The 22,030-nt window shown below is 42.7% G+C and overlaps 1 protein-coding gene across 3 annotated transcripts in view; it reads left to right on the top strand.

Annotated features, from left to right (window-relative positions):
- Positions 1 to 22,030, top strand: part of CRYBG2 (crystallin beta-gamma domain containing 2) — a 67,932-nt gene that overhangs the window by 32,816 nt on the left and 13,086 nt on the right. For all 3 annotated transcript variants that reach the window (XM_061597284.1, XM_061597285.1, XM_061597286.1), the window contains exons 5-15: positions 4,294 to 4,450; positions 5,532 to 5,671; positions 8,219 to 8,345; positions 9,944 to 9,979; positions 10,778 to 10,914; positions 13,435 to 13,561; positions 15,925 to 16,067; positions 17,934 to 18,060; positions 19,652 to 19,684; positions 20,740 to 20,852; positions 21,272 to 21,401. In XM_061597284.1, the coding sequence (XP_061453268.1) occupies positions 4,294 to 4,450; positions 5,532 to 5,671; positions 8,219 to 8,345; positions 9,944 to 9,979; positions 10,778 to 10,914; positions 13,435 to 13,561; positions 15,925 to 16,067; positions 17,934 to 18,060; positions 19,652 to 19,684; positions 20,740 to 20,852; positions 21,272 to 21,401 (1,270 nt within the window). The remainder of the gene's footprint in view (positions 1 to 4,293; positions 4,451 to 5,531; positions 5,672 to 8,218; positions 8,346 to 9,943; positions 9,980 to 10,777; positions 10,915 to 13,434; positions 13,562 to 15,924; positions 16,068 to 17,933; positions 18,061 to 19,651; positions 19,685 to 20,739; positions 20,853 to 21,271; positions 21,402 to 22,030) is intronic.

The raw sequence follows: 22,030 nt of genomic DNA, 5'->3' as shown, positions 1-22,030 counted from the left end.
GCCAGTAGTACTATACAGGAATTTTGAAAAAGCCCAATATGCCAGGTGAAAGATACTTTGGCCCCACCTCCAATGACCCCCTTGGTCCTGCTGCCACAAAGTTGCCTGGCCACCTCACCAGGTCCAGTGGTGACCGGCCACCACTGCTGTCAAGGACTTAGATCTGAAAGGCCACCTGCTTCCCTACAGACCTTCTCAAGATTGGCAGAGGAGGCCCTCATGGTAGTTCCACAGCATCAGAAATCTGGGAGTGTGTGAACAACCTAGGAGAGGGCATTCTCTGTAGTAGCCCCTGAGCTGTGGAATTCCCTCCTCCCAGAGGTGTGTCTGATGCCTTCATTGTATAGTGTTTGTCATACGCTGAAGACCACCCCTCTTTACTCTCACAAAACATACCACTAATTTTGTGAGGTTGGACCGCTATCTAAGCATTACAAATTGGGAATGGAGACACACAACCTTTCCAGATTATTCAAAACTGCACACCTCTCTGTTGCTGCCGTGATGGCGAGAACAAATGGTGAGAACAGAAGGGACAACCTTGCTGGGGATTTATATATTTATTTTATTTTAAAGCTTTCTAAACTTCTCTTCAGCCAGTGGCTTCCAGGCCGCTGTGAAACAGATATATAAACATTATTCAGAGTACAAGTTCAATACAATAATGTCTTTCATAGTAATTTACAAAGAGTCAACAAAACACTATAGAATTTAAAAGCAGACTAAAAACAGGCACAGGCAGCATATAGTTTTATTTACTCTGATGCTAAAAAAGAGCTTGTAGTGACAATGCCAGTCGTACCCTTCTTTGGGGAGGGCATTCCAGAGTTAGGGTGCCACTGCAGAAAAGGCTCTCAGTGCATAAGAAGAGCCCTGGTGGATCAGACCAAACGCCCATCTAATCCAGCACCCTGTTCTCACAGTGGCCAACCAGAAGCCTACGGGAATCCTACAAGCAGGACCTGAGCTCAACAGCCCTCTCCCCACTTGTGATTCCCAGCAGCTGGTATTCAGTGGCATACCGCCTCCAGCAGTAGAGGTAGTACACAGCCATCATGGCTTGTAGTCATTGATAGCCTTATCCTTTATGAATGTACTTAATCCTCTTTTAAAGCCATCCAGGCTGGTGGCCATCTCTATATTTTGTGGGAGCAAATTCAAAGTTTAACTATGCTGTCTATAACACACATCCACTAAAGAAGGCACTCAGAGAAAGGCCTCAGCTGAACATCTAAAGGCACGGGCAGGATGGCTGTGCAATTGGAATGCTTTGGAAATCCGCCATATAGAATCATATACAGTTTTACTGGTGAGTCTGCAGCGGATGCATTCACATGGCACTTCAGATGCATATGCCGTCTTCACCCCTGTGCTGAGTTTGCTTTTTGTGCATGCAACAGAAACTTTGTCAAGCCTGAAGCCACTTTCCTCTTCCTGGAGCAAGGCTGTGCACTGTATTAATTGGCAAGCTCTTCTACCACCCATAAAACCACTTTCCCACTTCTCGGAGCAAAGCTGTGCACAGTGCTAATTGGCTAGACCACATGTTTTATTTTTAAAATAGCCAATTAGCACATTAGGCACATTAAGTGCCAAACATACACTTGAACAAAACACCTTTGAGGCACAATTTACTCCCACAGGATGTATGACGGCCACCAACTTGGATGGCTTTAAAAAGGAATTAGGCAACTTCATGGTGGATAAGGCTATCAGTGGCTACTAGTCACAATGGCTACGTTCTACCTCTGCTGTTGGAGTGAGTATGCCTTTGAATACCAGTTGCTGGAATCACAAGTGGGGAGAGGGCTTTTACACTCAAATACTGCATCACGCCCCCCAAAAAGGAGGTCAAAAGAGGAAATAGATTTGCATGACATTTACATATGCTAACTTTTATACAGAGCTGTACATTTGGAAGCAACTACTATAATTTAGATGGAAACATTGTACATTTCACCATAGTAAGGAAGACCATGGCCAGCTGACCTGTGTGCCTGCAAAGTCTGCTGTCCAGGTGCTAATGGTGGATGGGCAACTTCAAGGTTCTTCATGCTCTCCCTTCTCAGAGTTCTCTATCTTTCCCACAAGACGAATTGTTGGCCACCAACATGGATAGCTTTAAAAGAGGGTTAGACAAATTCATGGAAGATGACTCTATCAATGGCTACTAACCCTGATGGGTATGTTCTATGTCCATGGTCAGAAACAGTATGCTTCTGAATACCAGTTGCTGGAAACTGCTGGAGAGGAGAGAGTGCTGTTGTGCTCAGTCCCTCCTTGCAGGGGCTTCTCATTGGCCATTGTGGGAACAGGATGCTGGACTCGATGGGCCTCTGGCCTGATCCATCAGGGATCTCCTTATGTTCTTAAAACAAAATAGCCCACTTGACCTGAAGCATGTAGGGGGAAGGGTGACAATCTATATTTAATTCAGTGACAGGTCCTTTTAGATGGAAGGTATGATGAGGCAGTACGAATTCCCAGCCAAACAGAAAAGGTGTGTGTGTAAGAGGAGAAGCCTGCAGATGATCTTGTTTTCCTGTACACCTGCAGGCAGTCTTACTCACCATACCTATCCAGGCTCCTACCCTTAAACCACTGGTACCTACTCAGTGGGCTACCCATCTTCCCTCCCATTATTCTTAGCATTGTGTCCACTGCTCACACACATCATGGGATGAACCATTCCTTTTTCTTTGCTGCAGCTATGTCAAGTCAAGGGAAGGGCTGTAGGTCAGTGGTGGAACATCTGCTTTGCATGGAGAAGGTCCCAGTTTCAATCCCCCAATGGCATCTTCAGGCATAGCTGGGAGAGACTCCCTGCCCAAAACCATGGAGAGCTACTGCCAGTCAGTGTAGACAGTATTGAGCTAGATGGACCAATGGTCTGACTCATTAAAAGCCAGCTTCCTATGTTCTTAAGTGTCTCTCTGTCTCTTTATCTGTCTCTTTTTCTCTCTCCCCATCCCCCACTTTAAAAAAAGTATCAGAGAAAAAAAGAAAGAAATGTCAACTGACAATACCACAGGGTGTTTGGGTAGCTTGTGTGCTATTTGCCTAAGGACGGACAGGTCAGTCCTTTTCCAGTGTGTGGAAATTTTGCATGTGTTTGTTCATAAGTTCATAAGTTTGTTCCACAATTACAGTAGGGCCCCGCTTATATGGCGGGTTCCGTTCCGGACCCCCTCTGTAAAGCGGAAAACGCCGTAAAGCGGAACCCCATTGATTTTAATGGGCCGTGTCACGCAAAAACGACGCGAAAATGGTGCAAAACGTCGCAAAAGGGAAAAAAAACCCTTTAAAATTGAAAATGAAAGGCGCCGCATCAGCGGAACGCCTTAAAGCGGAACGCCATAAAGCGGAACGCCGTAAAGCGGAACGCCGTAAAGTGGGGCCCTACTGTAATCTGCAAAAGTTTTGTAAATTCATATTTTAATTTGTATTTAAATGTGTATTTTATCAATACAATATATTTTATCTGCTAAATTTATTTATTACATTTATATCCTGCCCTTCCTTCCAAAAGGAGCCCGGGGTGGCAAACAAATGATAAAGCTCCGAAAACATATATAAAACATCTTTAAAAATCAAAAAGAAAAACTTACTTTATCCTAAAATATCTATTTTAAACACATTGTTGTATTGTTTTGAGGCAATAGCTGTATAAAAGAAAATAGAGAAGTTCAAAATCTGAAGGGTAACTATGGGCACATCCACAGCAGACATTTATTCCATTTTAAACAGTCATGGCTTCTCCCAAAGAATCCCGGGAAGTCTAGTCTCTGAAGGGTGCTGAGAGCTGTTATGAGACTTCTATTCCCCTGACAGAGCTCCAATGTGATTTAACAGTCAACCCCTCTTCCTTCTGGGAAGAGGAGCTCTGCGAGGGGAATAATGGTCCCTTAATGACTCTAAGCACCCTTCATAAACTACCTATTCTTTGGTGGACACCGTGACTGTTTAAATGTCTGTTGTGGATGTGGCCTTTGTTCCGATCTGCAAATTAGTCCGGGAGGTGCGGATCAGGTCCGTTCACTTCAAAATTCACAGAAATCCCTCAAGCAGCCCAACTCCATGTTCATTGTTATAATAAAACATTTTTGTCAGATATTTCCAATGACTAATACAGATGAGAAGCTTTTTGCCTTTATAGACCTTGAAGAAAGGTGTGTGTATACTCAGGCCACTCAACTGTCACACTACTTATACAGCTAACTCAGCCCTAGATTACACATCGTGCTCATAACTCGACTTGGCATTAACCCAGCTTCATTGTCTTGTACTCTCCAGCTGGGTGATATACGAGAAGCCGCGGTTCCAGGGGCGGAAGTGTGTTCTGGCAGAAGGGGATGTGGAGATCAGCAACCCTTGGAGAACATCCCACAAAGAAGGGGCAGCAGTCGAGAATGGTCCGTTCCATATTGGTTCACTCAAGAGGGTCGTGCAGGTAAGCCAGACTTAGTTCCATTTGAGAATAATGTTTTTCTTCTCCTGGAGAAGCCAGTTGGTTGGAAATGCAGGCCTCACACGTGGAAAGCTATTCCCCCCAATACCATATGTCCTTGGGCTACAACTGCAACCATTCATGGCCAATGTTCATGTTGACTAGGGATAATTGGTGGTGGTGAGGATCCAACAACATCTGGGAAAGGCTGCCCTATGCAATGTGATAGGTGGAAAGAAAGAAAGAAGGAAGGGTGGTAAGTACAAGAAGGAGGACGTAAGTTTGCTGTACACTCATAAGCTCTGTATGGGTAATTGGGGACTCTGCCTGTTGGAGAGTTCCCAGTCATGCAGAGTGTGTGTTATAGATTTTATTCAGACTTTGGCTAAGCACATGGACATTGAGAGCTGGGACACCAAGCACAATCCTAATTCTCTCCCCCCACTCCTTAAGCTTTCACTGAATGCATGAAAAGGGCTGCTATGAGTTGCCAATGACCATGTTTGGACACAACGCTAAACCATGGTTTAGCACTACATGAATGGCTAGGCTCCCCTGAGTGTCCATGCTCCCTATCCTCTGTTCCTTCCACACTACCAAAAAGAGGAGCTTGGAAGCTTTTGCTTCCTCTTTTAGCAATTGTGGTTAGCACCAGCAGAGGCTCATGATGATGGGGGAGGGGGACAGGGGCGGGGGACAGGGGCAGCAGCATCTTCCCAGTGGTAGCAGCTCTGTGCTCGTCAGGATGGGAATGGGCCAATTTGGTGACAGCAAGGTTGGGGGAATTCTACATTAACTTATACATGCATCAGTGGTCTTGATTGCATTGGTTCTTAATTGTTGCAATTGGGAGTTGGACCTCAGCCATCATATTCTGCAGCTGTTATGTCAGCACGGGTCTTCAGAACTCTTCCCAGTAAGATATCTCTGTCCTGACAGTCTAGATAACATGATTATTAAAGGGCTTGGGATAGTATTTGGAGTGTGCAGTACATTTCTGATTGCTGGGAATTAATTTGGCCCCAAAACAAGAGTTCTCTTGTTGTTATTCTCCCCCTTAACAGACCAACCCTCTGTGTTTCAGGATTACAAGATCCCAGAGATCAGTTTGTTTACTGAGGAGAATGGAGAAGGCATAAAATGGAAGTTCACAGATTCCTCGGAGGACACACAGATCCACAGCCTGCCATTGAAGGCAGCTTCTATCATTGTACACTCTGGCCTGTAAGGGACATGTTTAAATGCTATGAGCATTCACAGTATGAAAAGTGACCTAGAACTAGGCGAAGTTTGGTTTGGTATGGATTTTAACACCAATCTACCTAATTCACACTTTCCAAAACGATATGCGAACCGGAACACATCCTTCGACATTTGTGCTTCTCCAAATTTTGTGATGCAATTCTGCATCCAAATAATGTGCACAGATATGTGTTTTAGGAGAAAATGTGCATAAAATGCATATATTCATGAAAATAACAAAAAATGCATTATATTGGGGAACATAATTTTTTGTGTGTGTGTGTGCTCCCTCGTTTTCCAACACAACCCAGTCATTTGATGGTGTAGGGAGATAGACAGAGAAACACTCTGCTTTTTCGTATTGGATCATGGCCTGCAGAAGTATTGTGCGAAGGCTAAATTGTGATTGGGACACACTTTGGCCTGGTTCACAAGTAATGCTAAAGCATAGTTTGCTTAGCTTAACTGTGGTTGGTTTGTATGTCCAAACCAACCCCAGCCAACTAACTATGGTTTGTTTGTGGCCAACAAACCAGAATATGAAACCCATGGTTTGAGGTTGGTTTATAAATTTTGGCTTGTGTTAGCCATGGTTTCACATGACATTGAACCCACAATCCTGTTTTAATCCTGGTTTGTTTCAGTACTGCAGCGCAGATACTTATTCGGCAATAGAGACACAAGTCAACAACATGTAAAAGACAAAACCAATATTAGATGAAACAAGTCATGGTTACTTTGTTAATCTCAAGAGTGACCCTGGTTTGTTCAACAAACCATGGCTAAAACAAACCATGGTTTAGTGTTACATGTAAATGTGGCTAGATATATTTTGAGTAATGGAACTCCTATCAAAGCAGTTGTGTTCATATCTTTTCTTTGTATGTACATTCTTCTCCCTAAAAACAAGCTTGGAGAAAATTGTTTGGGGTAGAAGTTGGCTGAATATTGCAATGAATAGGTGGGGCTTGTGGCAATATATCTCTGAATATCAGTCGCTGGGGAAAAACTGTGGGCAAATGCTGTTATGTTTATGTCCTGCTTGTGGACTTCCCATACGCATCTGGATAGCCACTGCAAAAACAGAATGTTGAAGTAAATGAGCCTTTGGTCTGATCCAGTAGGTCTCATGATCTTATTGTGAACCTACTTCCCCAGGAGCAGGTTTTCAACTCTTCAAACATAGATTTTGTGTATCTCTTTTAAAGGCACTGAACAAACAGTAAATTGGATAAATTTTGCCTTTTTAAAAATGTCAATAATATCCCTAAAGCATGGAGCTGGAAGTGCAAGACAGATGTTATTCGCTGATCAGGTGCATTTGTCAAAAGCATTTAGAAGCTATGGGGAAGCCAAACTTGTTATGTGGGAGAAAAATAGCATTAAGTCCTCTTTTTAAATAACATCTATACACACCCTGAGTTGATTTCAGCTCAGATCCAGATGAAAAATACCTTTGGCTTCTTGTTGTTGTTACGTGCCTCCAAGTCGACTACGACTTATGGCAACCCTATGAATCAGCAACCTCCATAGCATCTGTCGTGAACCACCCTGTTCAGATCTTGTAAGTTCAGGTCTGTGGCTTCCTTTATGGAATCAATCCATCTCTTGTTTGGCCTTCCGCTTTTTCTACTCTCTTCTGTTTTTCCCAGCATTATTATCTTTTCTAATGAATCCTGTCTTCTCATTATGTGTCCAAAGTATGATAACCTTAGTTTCATCATTTTAGCTTCTAGTGATAGTTCTGGTTTAATTTGTTCTAACACCCAATTATTTATCTTTTTCGTGGTCCATGGTATCCACAAAGCTCTCCTCCAACACCACATTTCAAATGAGTTGATTCTTAGGTCTATTTAGGATACTTAGCCAGTAAGGATACTTACTGATAACTGTTAGGGGCACAAACAGGTCAGTTCCCTCTTAGGGTTGAGACACATTTACTGTTCTGCCAGTTCCAGTGCATTTCCACCTCTCTTTTCAGAAAATGGGGGCACACAATGCAAGTCAAATTCCACCCCTGTTTTCTGTAAAACCTGGTGGGATCCATAAACAAACAAAATTGCACCTGCATTGCTCCTCCCAGCTCCCTCCCACTTGTGCTGGGACAAAGCAAACCATGATCCCTGGCTTAGCATTATTGCATCTAAAGCAGTGTTTGTGATCTGCTTCACTTCCAAGGAACCACGATCTGTAGCCAATACTTGTTCTTGGCTTGCTGGTTATGGTTTGTTGGAGCAAAATAAACCACAATCCCTGGTTCAGATACAGTGCTAAGCCGGGGGTTGTGGTTTGTTTCCTTGCAGCCTGAACGACAAGGAGCAAAGCAGATACAGTTTTCCTTGTGCACATTAAGCCACAGTTTATGGCTTACCATGATGTATGAACATGGTCACTGTCTGCCAATCACAGGTTGCACATTTCTGTTTCCATATAGGATTGCCTTTAGGATGTATCTTTCAACTCTGTTAACTGGGTACATGTTATTACCAGGGTTTGTCAGTCGTTCATGGTTCTTTGTATGTTCCACAGGTGGCTTGTTTACTCAAAACCATTCTTTGACGATGACCCTTATGTCTTAGAACCTGGTGGGTATCCCACTTTGCAAGCCTGGGGAGCAAAGGATCCCACCATCTGCTCTATGCATCCAATTAAGATGGTAAGTGTTCTTTGTCAGCGTCTTCCCCCTGTTTTAAAACTTAGCTGTGCATAAGCTAGGGTCACTACAAGTGATGAAGTGCAGTCAACAAAGCTAGATAATAAATAAATAAAATATGTGTTTGGGGCATTTGCTTGCTGTTTACACTTTCTAGAAAGCAGGCTTGAACTGCATAGGAACAGCAGATATTAAACAGAATAACACTTTACGTAAGAACATGTATCATTGTTATAAAACTGCTTTGATTTTTTAAATGGAATTCCAGCATACCAAGTGTTTTTGTTAAATAAATAAATACCTGAGGAGAGCCTGCTGGGTCAGACCAAAAGCCCATCTACTCCAGCATCCTGTTCTCACAATGGCCAACCAGATGTCCATGGGAAGCCCACAAGCATTTTCCTAAAATGCATTCTACCGTTGCATTGCTTGCTATAAATGGATGAGAAGCTTGTATGCCATTGATTTATATGAGGAAGGCCCAGTTCACACCTGCTTGGGTATTTATTGATTACTCAACCCTTGATTACTTAATTTATTAAAAACATTTTCAGTCTTTTTTATTAAAAAAGCTGCAAGGTAGTTAACACAATTCTAAGGAAAACCAAAACCCCAAAACACCATACTTGAAAACATAATTTTATTATGGTCAACAAATAAGAAATAAGACCAAAAATAAAAACATACCATACATAGAGGTGGATAATCTTTTCTGGTTGGCAGGCCAGATCCTTATGTCCCCACCTCTGCTGGGCTGCCCACCTGTCAATCACATTACTGATGTTAGGTGATGCTGTGCTTTGAAGCCCCAGTTGTTGGGACTCCAAAGCACAGTGCGGCCTGTTTGAAAGCTCTTTTGCAAACAGCCCTGCACTGCTTGCTCCAGATGGTTCCTTTAAGCCCTACCCATACCCGGCTGACACCTGATGTTATATATGATGTCAGGTGTAGGACAGGGAAGCATGTTTTGTCCAAAACAGCCTCATAGGCCAAAAGGGGGGGGGGCAAAGTTTGGCTCAGAGGCCAGACGTTCCTGATCCCTGCCATACAACATAGTCATATGTACAGAGCAAAATACACAGCAAGGTAAAGCTTAAATACTATCTGTTTGGGTGTATACAAGACAACAGATTACGTAACTATTTCCCAAAATAATCATTCCATCTTCAGATGGTTAATTGTTTCCATGTTCTCACAGCCATTTATAAAAATCCTCCTTGACTAATCTACCACAAATGAACGTGACTGCCTCCTTGTCACCTCACTCACTTGCCAAAGCAAGATGAGCCTGTCAGTTACCCTGGTGTTCTGCCAGATGACATAATCATTCATGCTCTGAAAAAAGAGCTGCACTCCCCTGTGTTCCCCCTCCATTACATCAATGGGTGCCACAGTTAAAAAGACCCTGTTCTGATTCCTGAACAACTGCAAATAGTCAGGGCTCATGGAGCAGAATCTCTTCAGAAGAACTTGATAGATTCATTTGGGAGAAGGTGGTCATAGAAAATGTTCACAGAACAAATGGAATGATGAACTGAGAAGGAAGACAGAGTGGGCAAATCCACTCCTGGAATTCTAACTCTGGTGTATTCTCATTTCAGGGTTGCCCTGTTGTAGAAAAGCCTGGAGAGCCTAAGGTAAGAGGGGAAAAGAATTGCTGCTGAGTTTGATCATAGGACAGAAATACATCCCAGCAGAAAAGGGAGGTAAAGGACTTAGATCACATCCCCCATACATTTAAAAGATATTGAAAGCACATGGCTCCTTCCAAAGAGTCCTAGTAACTAGTTTGTTAAGGGTGCTGGGAATTGTAGCTCCGTGAGAGGTAAATTACAGTTCCCAGGAACCTGCTCCAGAACCATACCTTGTAGCAAGAAGCATCAGCAGGGCTTGCCATAGTTTGGACCTCAGAAAACTGAAATGTTATATGTAGAATCAAATAGCACTAAATATGCCAATGTGTAGATTTTGCCAAAACATGTCCATTAACAGGCATCCTTTATTTTATGGTGTTGGGGCAGGAAGGGTGATTACAGATTTTAAACAGCAGTGCAGGGCCTACAGGTAAATGAAGGCGAGTAGATTTACATGCAGAAGGGAAGGGAGAGAGCGGTAGTGCTGATGGGCTGAAGAGCTCTTCATGCAGGAGCCTCTTCTAGACACCTGCTGCACATTGTCAATCATACCACCTTACCCATAAGGATAAGAACTTCCTTTGTTATAAAAAGAAATCCAAGGCTTTCAAGAGACCTGAATTGTAACCTTTCCTTACAGGCAAGTTGCACCAGCCCCCTCATCATTGTGGTTGCTCTTTTCTCTTAAAGCAAGATAGGCCCAAAATTTCTAGCCGAAGTAGACACGCGCCATTTTACTTTTATCGTCCTCCACATTTTGTGACCTTCTGTCTTTCTCTCCCTGCCTCCCCGCTTCTGCAGGCTCTAATCTATGAGCAGCCACATTTCCAGGGCCATAGCTGGGAAGTAAGTCGAGACATTTACAACTTGAAGAAGCCAGAAAACAACCAGGACTCCAAGATGTCTACTGCAGGCTCTCTGAAAATTGCGGGAGGCTGGTGAGTGTTTGGAAGAATGTGCTGCAGATAACAGGAAGTGCCCATTAATTCAGCACAGGAAGTCACCTTATCCTGAGTGAGATCCTTGGTCTGCCCATTCAGACTGGCAGCAGCTCTCCCGTACCTCAGGGTGAAGGATCTTACTTAGCTCTGCTACATTTTAACTGGAAGCACAAGAGGTTCTAAAGAGCTGGGGGTGGTGCATGTCTCAAAAGAGGGCACCTGGTGGTTAGGGCCCAGGGTTTGGTCTTCTACGTCATCAACACTCTGCCTCCCTCCCTTCCAAATCTTGCAGGGCAAAGGAGCCACCTGGGCAGCAATAATTGTCTGCAGTCTCTCACAGGCCCACCTAGGCCCATGAAGCCCTTGACTCAGAGCTGGCCCATCAGTCTAAATAGGAGTAGCAGCAGCAGACTTCTGGCACCTTCCTTCATTCACTGTCTGCTCTGGAAATTGGCCCTCAGCCCAGCCCTGATAACATGCTGTCTTGGGCCCCTGCACCCTGCTCCATTCTCAACCCTGCCTGCTTGCCCCTCCTCTCGCCTTTGCTGAACACCCGGTTGTCAAGAGCAGACTCCTACTCAGGCCTGGCTGAGACTGAACCTGGGAACTTCTTCAGGCTAATCAACTTCCATTTGCAGGGGAGAGACTGCCACTTGGTGCTGGGAGAGCATATGCTTTGCATGCTGAAGGTCCCAGGTTCATTCCCTGGCATCTCCAAGTAGTGTTAAGAGAAAGACCCCTCTGAAATTCTAGAAAGCTCCTTCCAGGCAGTGTAGATCACTATTCTCCAATCTTGGGTTCTCAGGTATTGTTGGACTACAACTCCCATCATCCTCGGCCATTGACTAAGTTGGCTGGGGTAGATGGGAGTTGTAGTCTGACAACATCTAGGGACCCAAGGTTGGAGAACAGTGGGCTACACAGTGATGAACTGGGCAAACCAGCTGACTCTCTATAAGGTAGCTTCCTGCATTCCTTTTGGTTAGAAGATTCTACTATGCTCAGGGACCTTTCTCCAATTTATAAAGCTGCACATACACTATACACTTTAAAGCACATTCAAAGCACATTTCCCCCCTCAATGAATTCTGGGCACTGTCGTTTGTCAAGGGTTGCTGGGAATTGTAACTCTGTGAGGTACCAACTACAGGATCCTGAATTCGTTGAGGGGGGAAATGTGCACTGAATGTGCTTTAAAGGTATAGTGGGATAGAAATAAATATCCATAACATCAAGATGCAAGAGTGGTATCCCTACTTTTTAAATTGAGTGATATCTCTCAATATTCATATTTTAGAATGGTTTAATGGGTTTTTCTTTTTTCCTGCCTGCTTGGGATATGTTTTTCATAAATATTTAATATTTTTGAATGTTATTTGTAATTTGAAGGATGTAATATGATGATTTTTGGATCTGTATAGTTCCATGGTATATGTGCAATGTGTTTTGTATAATCTGATTTTGATATATATAAAAAAGAAAAGGGTGGGAAATGGTTTGCCTTTCAGGGCAAAACTACTACTGCTTTCCTTCTGAAATACCAGATTTGTGGGTTTTTTTTAAAAAAAGTGGAAGAGATATCTTTGTTGACTGTTGAATAGTGTGAAGAGTCAAAAGACTGGGATATACCAGAACTAGGCAGATTTCAGGCTTGTCAGATACCTTTCTTTTTTTAACCAGTACCCAAATATCTACCAGCCAGAGCCAAGTACAAAATCTTGTCAGATCTGTCCATTTTGATTTCTCTCAGTTTCCCATTTTTCTAGCCTTAAATTCAGTTCTACACATTTCTGCAGCAGTTAGCAATTTTAAAAAAAAATCCTCATGAAAATTCATTAGCATTTTAGTGTGGATTTTCTTAATAAACACATTTATGCAGTTTTGACTAATATACACAATTTTTGCAAGCAATTTTCCCGAATATAAAGCATTTTGCATGTTATTTTCACTAATACATGCATTTTTGCACACACTCCCCTAATCTATGCATTTTTGTAGGCATTGGGAATTGCATAAAAAAATTCAGAAAAGTGAATTTTGAAGGAAAGCTGCGTTTCAGTTCACGTATTGGTTTGAGAAGTGCAGATTAGGTAGTCACTTATTAAAATGCATACAAAATTCTCCCCTATCCCTACAAAAGACATATAGTTAGAAGGAAAAAACAAGGTGCCTTGGAGCACATTTTGAGCCTAGGCATTTGATTTTAGTACCAGAACTGAACTGGGATCATAGTGTACCTAGAAAAAAACCCAGTCCTGGTTAGCTCTCTTCATTTCAGCAACTGAAAAAGTTGTGTTGTCGTTGCTATTATTAAACAATTGGGAGTCAGAAACCTTTGTCAGTCTACTGCAGACAACACCTTCTGCCCATCCCCGGTATAAAAAACATTGCTTGTTGTCTCATAAGGTGTTGGGGATGGAGGAGAACAGAGATGGTTGTATGTCTACAAGAAAAGGGAGAGTAAATTGTTTTTTATGCTGTATGCACTCTCATTGTCTGATTGTTTCCCCTTGTTAGTTGGATTGGTTATGAGAAGGAAGGTTTCCGTGGGCACCAGTACCTGCTGGAAGAAGGAGAGTACTATGACTGGACGCAGTGGGGGGGCTACAATGAAGATCTCGTGTCACTTCGGCTGATCCGGACAGTGAGAATACCTACCCGCTTGCAGTGTTAGGGACTGGAGATTTATTGCCATGGGGGGAAGGGATGGGTGAATCTATCGATTTTGGTTTTTCTCTGTTTCTCAGTTTTCTAATCTTAAGTGCATTTCTCCATATGTCCGCAAATTCCTTTTTAAAATATCCTCATGAAAATTCATCAGAATTTTAGTGCGGATTTCTCCAAATACATACATGTTTGCATGCAGTCTTGCTTCTTATACACATTTTTGCAAAGCAATTTCCCCTGAAATAATGCTTCTTCATTATTTTCAATAATAGCTAGGGATGGGATCCACTGGCCAGTGCCAATTTGAAAGCATTTTATCGATCTAACAGGCTGGTATCAATTCGAGTTTGTTCTTTGTCCGCTAGTCACCTCTTTTACCGATCCGTTTCCTCACATAAAGTACTGTTATTAATATTGGTATTTTTAATGGAAATACTGATAATTTTAAAGGAAACATTGATTTTTTTGAAAGGAAAATATCTATATTAATATCAATATTTTAGAGGTGAAATCAGGTTTTGAAAATAGCTGCAGAAAATCACTATGTAAAAATTGGATCTGCAATGTTAAAAAATAAGCAAAATAATGGAAAATTTGACATGAAATTTGAATTGGGTGGGATTCTGGAAATGGAAATGACTGCCTTCAAGTCGATGCCGACTTGTGGCAACCCTCTGAATAGGGTTTTCATGGTAAGCAGAATTCAGAGGGGGTTTACCATTGCCTTCCTCTGAGGCTGAGAGGCAATGACTGGCCCAAGGTCACCCCGTGAGCTTCATGGCTGTGTGGGGATTCGAACCCTGGTCTCCCAGGTCTTAGTGCAACACCTTAAGCACTACACCACACTGGCTCTCAGGGTGGAATTCTAGCATATCCCTAATAATAGCTGCATTTTTATGGACATTTTCTCCTGGTATATGCATTTTGCACACAGTACGTGGCCGGAGAACTGCACTGCAAAATTTGGGGAAGTGAGAATTTCAAAGGGCAGCTGGGTTTCAGGCCGTGCACTGTTTTGGATAGTGCACCTTTAAATGCAAACTGAATCTCCTCCATCCTCACAAGGGGTAAGAAAAATTCCTTGCCATATAGCCAGTGTCAAGTACCTAAAATGAGAAGTGTCTAAGCTCAACAGTTATCAGGAAGAAACACGACTAGTTCAGACATAATGTATTTTTTAATTTTTTTTGTCATTCCCTCTACTTCCAGTGTTCTATCGCTTATGTAGCCAGAATAATACTACCCACACATGAGAGCAGGGGCGAATCAGCAGGCTCGGGGGCATCTCCAAAGTTTGCAGAAAAACGAAATAATTTTTAGGCAAAAATTTGAGGACACCCCCCAAAAAAGGATTGTTACTGACTGAGTGTGCTCTGTGGAATGCTGGATGATTGTTTGAGGGGAGTGGAAGCCACTTAAAATGCATTTCCAGGGCCTGTTGGCCAGTGTGGAAGCAGAATACGGACTGTAGTTTGCAAAAGAGAGGATGATGCACTGTTTTTGTCTAAAGGAACCCTCCCTGTGTACATTGCATGTGATTATTTCACATGTCTTTGGACTGAGAAAGGGAGCATGGGGGATATCCAACTATTTATTTTAGAACATTGTAACTGATGCTGTTATAATGATATACTGTTCATTTGTAGTTTTATTGCTTTTATTTTTACATTGTGAACCACTTGAGTATAGTTTCTGTAGAAAAATTGGATAATTAATATTATTTATTTATTATTTTATTTATATCTTGCCCTTCCTCCCAGCAGGAGCCCAGGGTGGCAATTAATAATCATCCTGCTTGCAGGTTTTTAAATTAGTTATTTTCCTCCAAGCCACAGTATTACTGAGTGTCCCTTTAATTAGCATTTCCCTGGTGATGGGCTCTTTACAAACTCATTCCCTTTTTGCAGCCTTAGCATTTGCTTGTTCTATTGTTGTTAGCAAACAGTTAATAAAAAAATTAAATAATGCTTCCACACCAATGGGAAAAAAAATCCCTAAACCTTCTGCTTCCACTTATTCCTCCCCTGAGTCTATCCTTGCCACCTTTCCTCCCTTTCTATAACATAGGTCTAGAGCAGCCTTTCCCAACCAGTGTGCCTCCAAACGTTGTTGGACCACAATTCCCATCTTTTCTGACCATTGGCAATGCTGGCTGAGGCTGATGGGAGTTGTGGTCCAACAACATCTGGAGGCACACTGGTTGGGAAAGGCTGGTCTAGAGGGACGAGGAAGAGGCAATTGATTGCAGCGCAAGGGAGGCTCCTTTTTCTTGGAAACTCATTAGGAAGGACAAAGATTGCTGCTGATTGCTGACACATTTTCCTTTTCTTCTCTGGGCAGGACTTCTTGGACCCAGCCCTTGTGCTGTTTGAGGCCATGGACTTTGAAGAGGGCCCCAGCGTTGAGCTCAGCGAAGCACTGCCGGATGTTGAGTTGGCCTGCTATGGGACCACGACGCAATCCATCCATGTCCTGAGTGGAGTGTGAGTATCCTGGGGAAAGGCAGAGCCAGAGACAAATGGACTATGAGGGAGGATAAGGACGCACCTTTGGGAAGGTGATCACAACAAGCAGATTGTGGAAGGCAATAACAAATCTAGATACAGTAGGGCCCCACTCATACGGCGGGTTATGTTCCAGACCCCCGCCAAAAAGCGAAACCTGCCAAAAAGTGGAACTCCATCAATAAAATGGCGCCCGACGCCCGAAAAAACGCAGTAAAAGCAGAACAAGCACCGTATGGGTGAGGCCTTACTCTAATTGAAAACCGCCGTATTAGCGGGCCGCTGAGAAGCAGGCCGCCGAAAAGCGGGGCCTACTGTATAGGCAACTGCAGCCTTGTAAATAAGCCCCCCGTTAAAGTTACTAGCCAGCAAAAATGCTTTACTGGCCTCTTAAGAGGCTAATCACTTACAGTTCTGTGCTGGCTGCAGGGGAAGAAAAGACCCCCACCTGCACAACCACATTTTAGACTCCATTTGTTCCTGGTTTTTTGGAGGTGGTGGTGTTGCCATTTGACCCTAGCAGATTACTGCCCTAATATTGCTTCTATTTCTCCCTTTTTTGGATGCTTTGTTAAAACTTTGTTAGCAAGTTGCTAGCATTGCCATTTTATAGGGTTCAGCTCCATCTTTCCATTGGTCTCTAGCTGTGAAATCTCTGACTAGATGGGAGCATCTACGTTCTCATTAGGGATGGGTGAATCTGTTAATTTCGGTTTCTCTCAGTTTCTGGTTTTTCAAAATCTTAGGTTCAATTCTCCACATTTCTGAATCTGTTAATGATTTTTTTAAAACAGTCATCATGAACATTCATCAGCATTTTAGTGTGAATTTCTCCTAATATACGCATTCCTGAATGCAATTTTGCTTAATGTACACATTTTTCCAAAGTATATTTTCCCAAATAAAATCCATTTTGTATGACCCTTTCACTGATACATGCATTTTTATGCACATTTATCTTGGTATATGCTTTTTATATACATCACTTGGCTGGAAAGCAGCATGGCAAAATTTGGAGGAGTGTGACTTTTTAAGGACGGCTATGTTTCGGTTTGCATATTTTTTCAGGAAATGCAAATTATGTACATTTACCTTTGAATGTGAACTGAATCACATTTCTCCGCCATCTCTAATGCCCAGAATGAAAATGAAGTCTACTAGTAAAAAAAATCTGGCTACTTTAAAAAAAAAAAAAAAAAACACCTTCTACCAAGAGGACTTGTGAACGCCTCTGCCATCTGGCTGCTCAAAGAGAAAGGGGTTTTCCTTTTTCCACAGCTAGTGTGGAAATCAAGTGGACTGGCAGAGGAGTCCTCTGCCACCAGTCCACTCATTTATCTACATGGAATTCTTGATTGTCTTTGGCTACCAGGCGAGTGGTTAAATACTGTGTAAATAACAATGGTATCTATAGAAATTGCACACAACCATGCTAGTCCATTAGAAAAAGTATATATCTAAACGAACAGTAGCATAAAATCTCCTTTATTAGGACCAACTAAAATGCTAAACAAAACAGACAAACAAAAACAGTAGGTTTCTTTTTCTGACGGAAAGCCTGAGGCTGCTGTTTGTGATAGCTTAAGATGGAACAGAAGAGGTGCTACACAGACTTAACAAGGTTAGGTGATTTATTGCAAAAGGATCTCAGGTTGCACCAAGGGCTAGAGGGACAATGAAGGGGAGTAATGTTTGTGCTCATGAAGACCTGTCGGCAGAAGTTTCATACATTAGATCTGTTAGCAAACAGGGCTGTGGGGGTCCTGGGAACTGGATGAGGCAAGTGACCATGGCACAGGGAATATGAACGTGGTTGGGATAAACTGTTTCGGTTTCTGTGGCCAGGTGGGTGGCTTATGAAGGCAAGAATTACTCAGGGGAACAGTATATCCTGGAGAAAGGAGTGTACCGCAGCTGTGAAGACTGGGGAGCAAGCAACTGCCAGATCTCTTCGGTACAACCTATCCTACAGGTGAGCATCCACAACTCTGCATTCAATTATCCCCAGTTCAGAAACCATGTTACCAAATCCACCTGTCCCCCAAGAAAGAGCTCTTTAAAAAAAAGAAAGAGAGAGAGTAGATTTAATTTATGTAGTTTATAAAGAGACAGGTTTACAATGAAGTATTGTATCATACTGCCAAGAAGAAATTGGAACAACTTATAACAGATAAATGTAAAAAAAAAAAAAAGTGAAAACTCTATGGACATCAGAAGGAGTAAGGTCTTGGAGCCAGTAATCATGCTTTTTAAACTAATTTACCATAGATTTCCATTTTCAAAATTGTTATAAATAAAAAATTCCAACTAAAATTTAAGTGGGATCCTTGGTTTAATAAACGCATGTGGGAGATGCAGAACAGTATTGGTCCAAGTCCTAATTCTCACTATTGGTTGCATTTTAATGCATACTGTTTTATTCAAAATATTTTTCAAGAACATGTAACAGCGAGGCATCATACAATTATTTCCAAACCAAACCAACAATCCCAAGAAAGAGCTCTGTGTATCCTTCAGTCTTGTATTTCCAAATAAGCTTTGTGTCTCACCCTCTCTGCTGTGTTCTAAGTAAGAATGCCATTCCATCATCTAGATCTGTCAAGCAAGCGCCAGTCCTCTGTCTCCCTACTCGTCTGCCTGGACCTTATGAAATTATTTATTTATTACATTGATACCCTGCCTTTCTTTTCTTGATAGAAACCCAAGGCTGCTTACATATGGTTCCCAGGCGGTCTCCCATCTAGGCACTGATCAGACCTGACCCTGCTTAGCTTCGGCAGGGTACTGACCTCATGTGCCTTCAGACCATAGCCTGGGATCAGCAACAAAGGAACAATGTCCTAAATAGGGATGAGCTAAAAGTTCTGTGCAGAACTTTTTCAGCACAAAATTGGGTGGAGGGGAGGTCTAGGGGGTGAAACGTTTCATGAAACAGCCACCCATGTGCCAGCTCACCATTTTCGTTGCTACTGCTGCTGCCTGTTTTGTGGTCCTGGCGCAGCAGCAGTGATCACAGCCCTGAAGTTCCTGGCAGATGTCTTCCCCTGCCCCTTAGCAGACTGCAGAATGAGGGTGGGAAGCATTGCTCACCCTCTGATGTGACTGTGCAAGCTCTGTGTTCTGGGAAATAGATAAAAATAGGGTGAGTATTTCTGCGGGGGCCCTTAGAAAAGCCATCGGTTTGTTATGGTTCTAAGTTAGACTTTGATCAAGAGGCCCATATTCAAATCCCCTCTCAGCCATGATGTTTGCAAGTGAAGGTCATCGAGTCTCTCTTTCTTTCTCTCTCCCTCCCTCACGTGGTTGTGATGATAAAAGAGGGAAGGACCATATATAGCAGGGGTGTGTCCTCCTCTCTCACAGGCCATTTGGACAGACGGGTAGGACCAAATAGGGACCCATGCCAGCCCTAATTTGGTCCATGGACCGGTTCCAAACCTCTCTTAAGTAACATCCTTCGATTTAGGAAATGATCTCAGGGACCATCTGGTCACCCACACAAAGCTTACTTTTCTAGGCTTGCCTAAACGTTATATCATGTATCCCTTTTCTTTCTCTCCTAGGTTGGTGAACACAGTCTACACTTTGTATCACAGGTGAGCAGCTGGACTTCAGATGCAAAGCACGTGGGCGGTCCTTAGTCCCATCACACTGCTATTACAGGGGAACTGTTTATTCACACAAAATTTGGTTGTTGTCCCTCTCCTTTTAGTGCAGTTATTCTTTACTTTTCTAACTGCAGAAAGTCCAAAAAGAAAAATGATGGAAAATTGTACTGGAAAGTGTGAGATAACAACCACTATTTGACAATGGCATATGACCTCGCGCAAACATGTCACGATGAATGCTTAATAAACATGCGACGTTGTATGAGTTTCATGCATGTTTTGTGAAGCCATACCAACATGAACACTCAGTAAACAATTAGTCTGGAAGCTCCACTAGACACGTAAACATCCCATTTTGTGGGGTAGGAAGCATGCAAAGTTCTGTGGCAGCAGATGAAGGAACCTGCAGCAGATGGAGTTGTCATCCCTGCTAGCTGATGGGAAGATATGAAAGATGGAGCAGAATCACAGAATTTTAGATCTGGAAGAGATTGTGAAGGTCTAACCATTCCCTACTCGGTGCAGGAATCTTGTAACGACAGAATCCCTGACTGATGGCTGTCTGGCCTCTGCTTAAATATCTCCTCCAGATCTAAAATTCTGTGATTGACCCACAGAACAGATAATTGGGTGGGTGAGTTGAAGATCATTTAGGAAAAGCAAAAGCAAACAACAGTTGCAAAGCTGGAGGAAGTGGGTACAGTGTAGATGGAGAACCTTCTGTGCATTTTCTTTTTGTACAGTATCTGGCTCTACCTGAATAATAATAATAGTCCAGTCTGTCATGGCTTCTTCCAAGGGATCTTGGGAAAATGTGAAAGTTTAGAGAATTCTCAGTTAAGATATTTCTGTGTGCTCCCCCCCCACACACACACACATAATGCAGAACTACAGTTCCTTGGATTCCTTTGGGAAGAGGCAATGACTATTATTAAACACAATTGCATTGGCAGGATATACATATTTCCGTCTGTCCTAGGCCTGATTCCTCTATCTTTGCAATATCCCCCGTTTGCTCATATGTGATGTTTTCGGCTCCCCAGATCCAACTCTTCTCAGATCCAGACTTTTTGGGGAATTCTGTCTCTTTCAAGGAGGACCAAGCCTCACTTCCAGAGAACTTCATCCCACGCTCCTGTAGGGTCAATGGAGGCAGGTAAAGTGATGCTTCCTGAGTAGGGCAGCTGAATGTAAATGGGAAGATGAGGAAAACTCATCATATTAGCTCTAAGGATTTAAGGCAGGGATTGCCAACATGCTGCTTTTTCCAAATGTTGTAGGACTATTTCTCCCACCATTCTTGACCATTGGCCATGCTGGCTGGAGCTATTAGAAGCTGAAGTCCAACAATATGTGGAGGGTTATGTTTTGGCTACTGAGAGTATCCCAGATTTTCTTTGTTTATCTGAACAAACAGTATTGGGTGTTGCTTTAATGGTCATTCTGGAGCAACTGTCTTACTTTGGGATTTTGAAATGCCAGAGCAGAGAAAGATTTTGAACCAGATATGCAGCCTGGAGCATGAGTTGCTGCCCCTTGAGTGGCAGAATCAAGCACTTCTCTGTCTCCTTTCAGCTGGATTCTGTTTGACTGCCCCCAATTTGATGGAGACCAGCACATTCTCTCTGAAGGCGAGTATCCAACACTGACCTCCATGGGTTGCCTCTTCACCACGGCCATCCGCTCACTGAAGAAAGTCCCCATTGTAAGTTGTGATCATTACTACCACTGCCACGCTGGAGGTGCTGTCTGAGCATTTATTTAGGGGAGCATCTTCTTAGGTTCTAACACTGATTGGCTGGCAGTAGGTTCATGACAAAAGAAAGTGCTTCTCTGACACAATACCTAATTAACTATGGAACTCCCTGCCACAATACGTGGAATTGGCCACTAGATTAGATGGCTTTTAGAAAGGATTATCAAGGGTTGTTAGCTAAATATTTTATGTGTTTATTAATAAAATTGTACCCTACCCTTCCTCCAAAAAGGAGCCCAGTTTCAGTGGCAATGTTATAGTCAATGGCTACCAACTTGGATGGCTTTGAAAGAAGATTAGACAAATTCATGGATGTAACACTTCAGGTTGTTTTGGGTTACCAGAGATGAGATGCAGACAAGAGATTTGCTTACAAAGAGTTAAAATTTATTGAGTAACTTACAAGCATACAGCCAAGTAGCCCAATAAAAGTGGAACAGTCCACAGCTCTGCAGTAGCTGGGTCAGACTGAACACCCCATTGGGCACACGCAACACTTTTATAGTATTGAAGCTAGCATGTGGCATTGGCATGATTACATACAATGTTGGCAGGGTTACATACACAAATGATATTTT

The sequence above is a fragment of the Rhineura floridana genome, chromosome 15 (assembly GCF_030035675.1).
Source record: "Rhineura floridana isolate rRhiFlo1 chromosome 15, rRhiFlo1.hap2, whole genome shotgun sequence".
In the NCBI taxonomy this organism is placed as follows: domain Eukaryota; kingdom Metazoa; phylum Chordata; class Lepidosauria; order Squamata; family Rhineuridae; genus Rhineura; species Rhineura floridana.
Note: the sequence above shows the minus strand (reverse complement) of the source record. Positions and strands in the feature narration are given on the sequence as shown.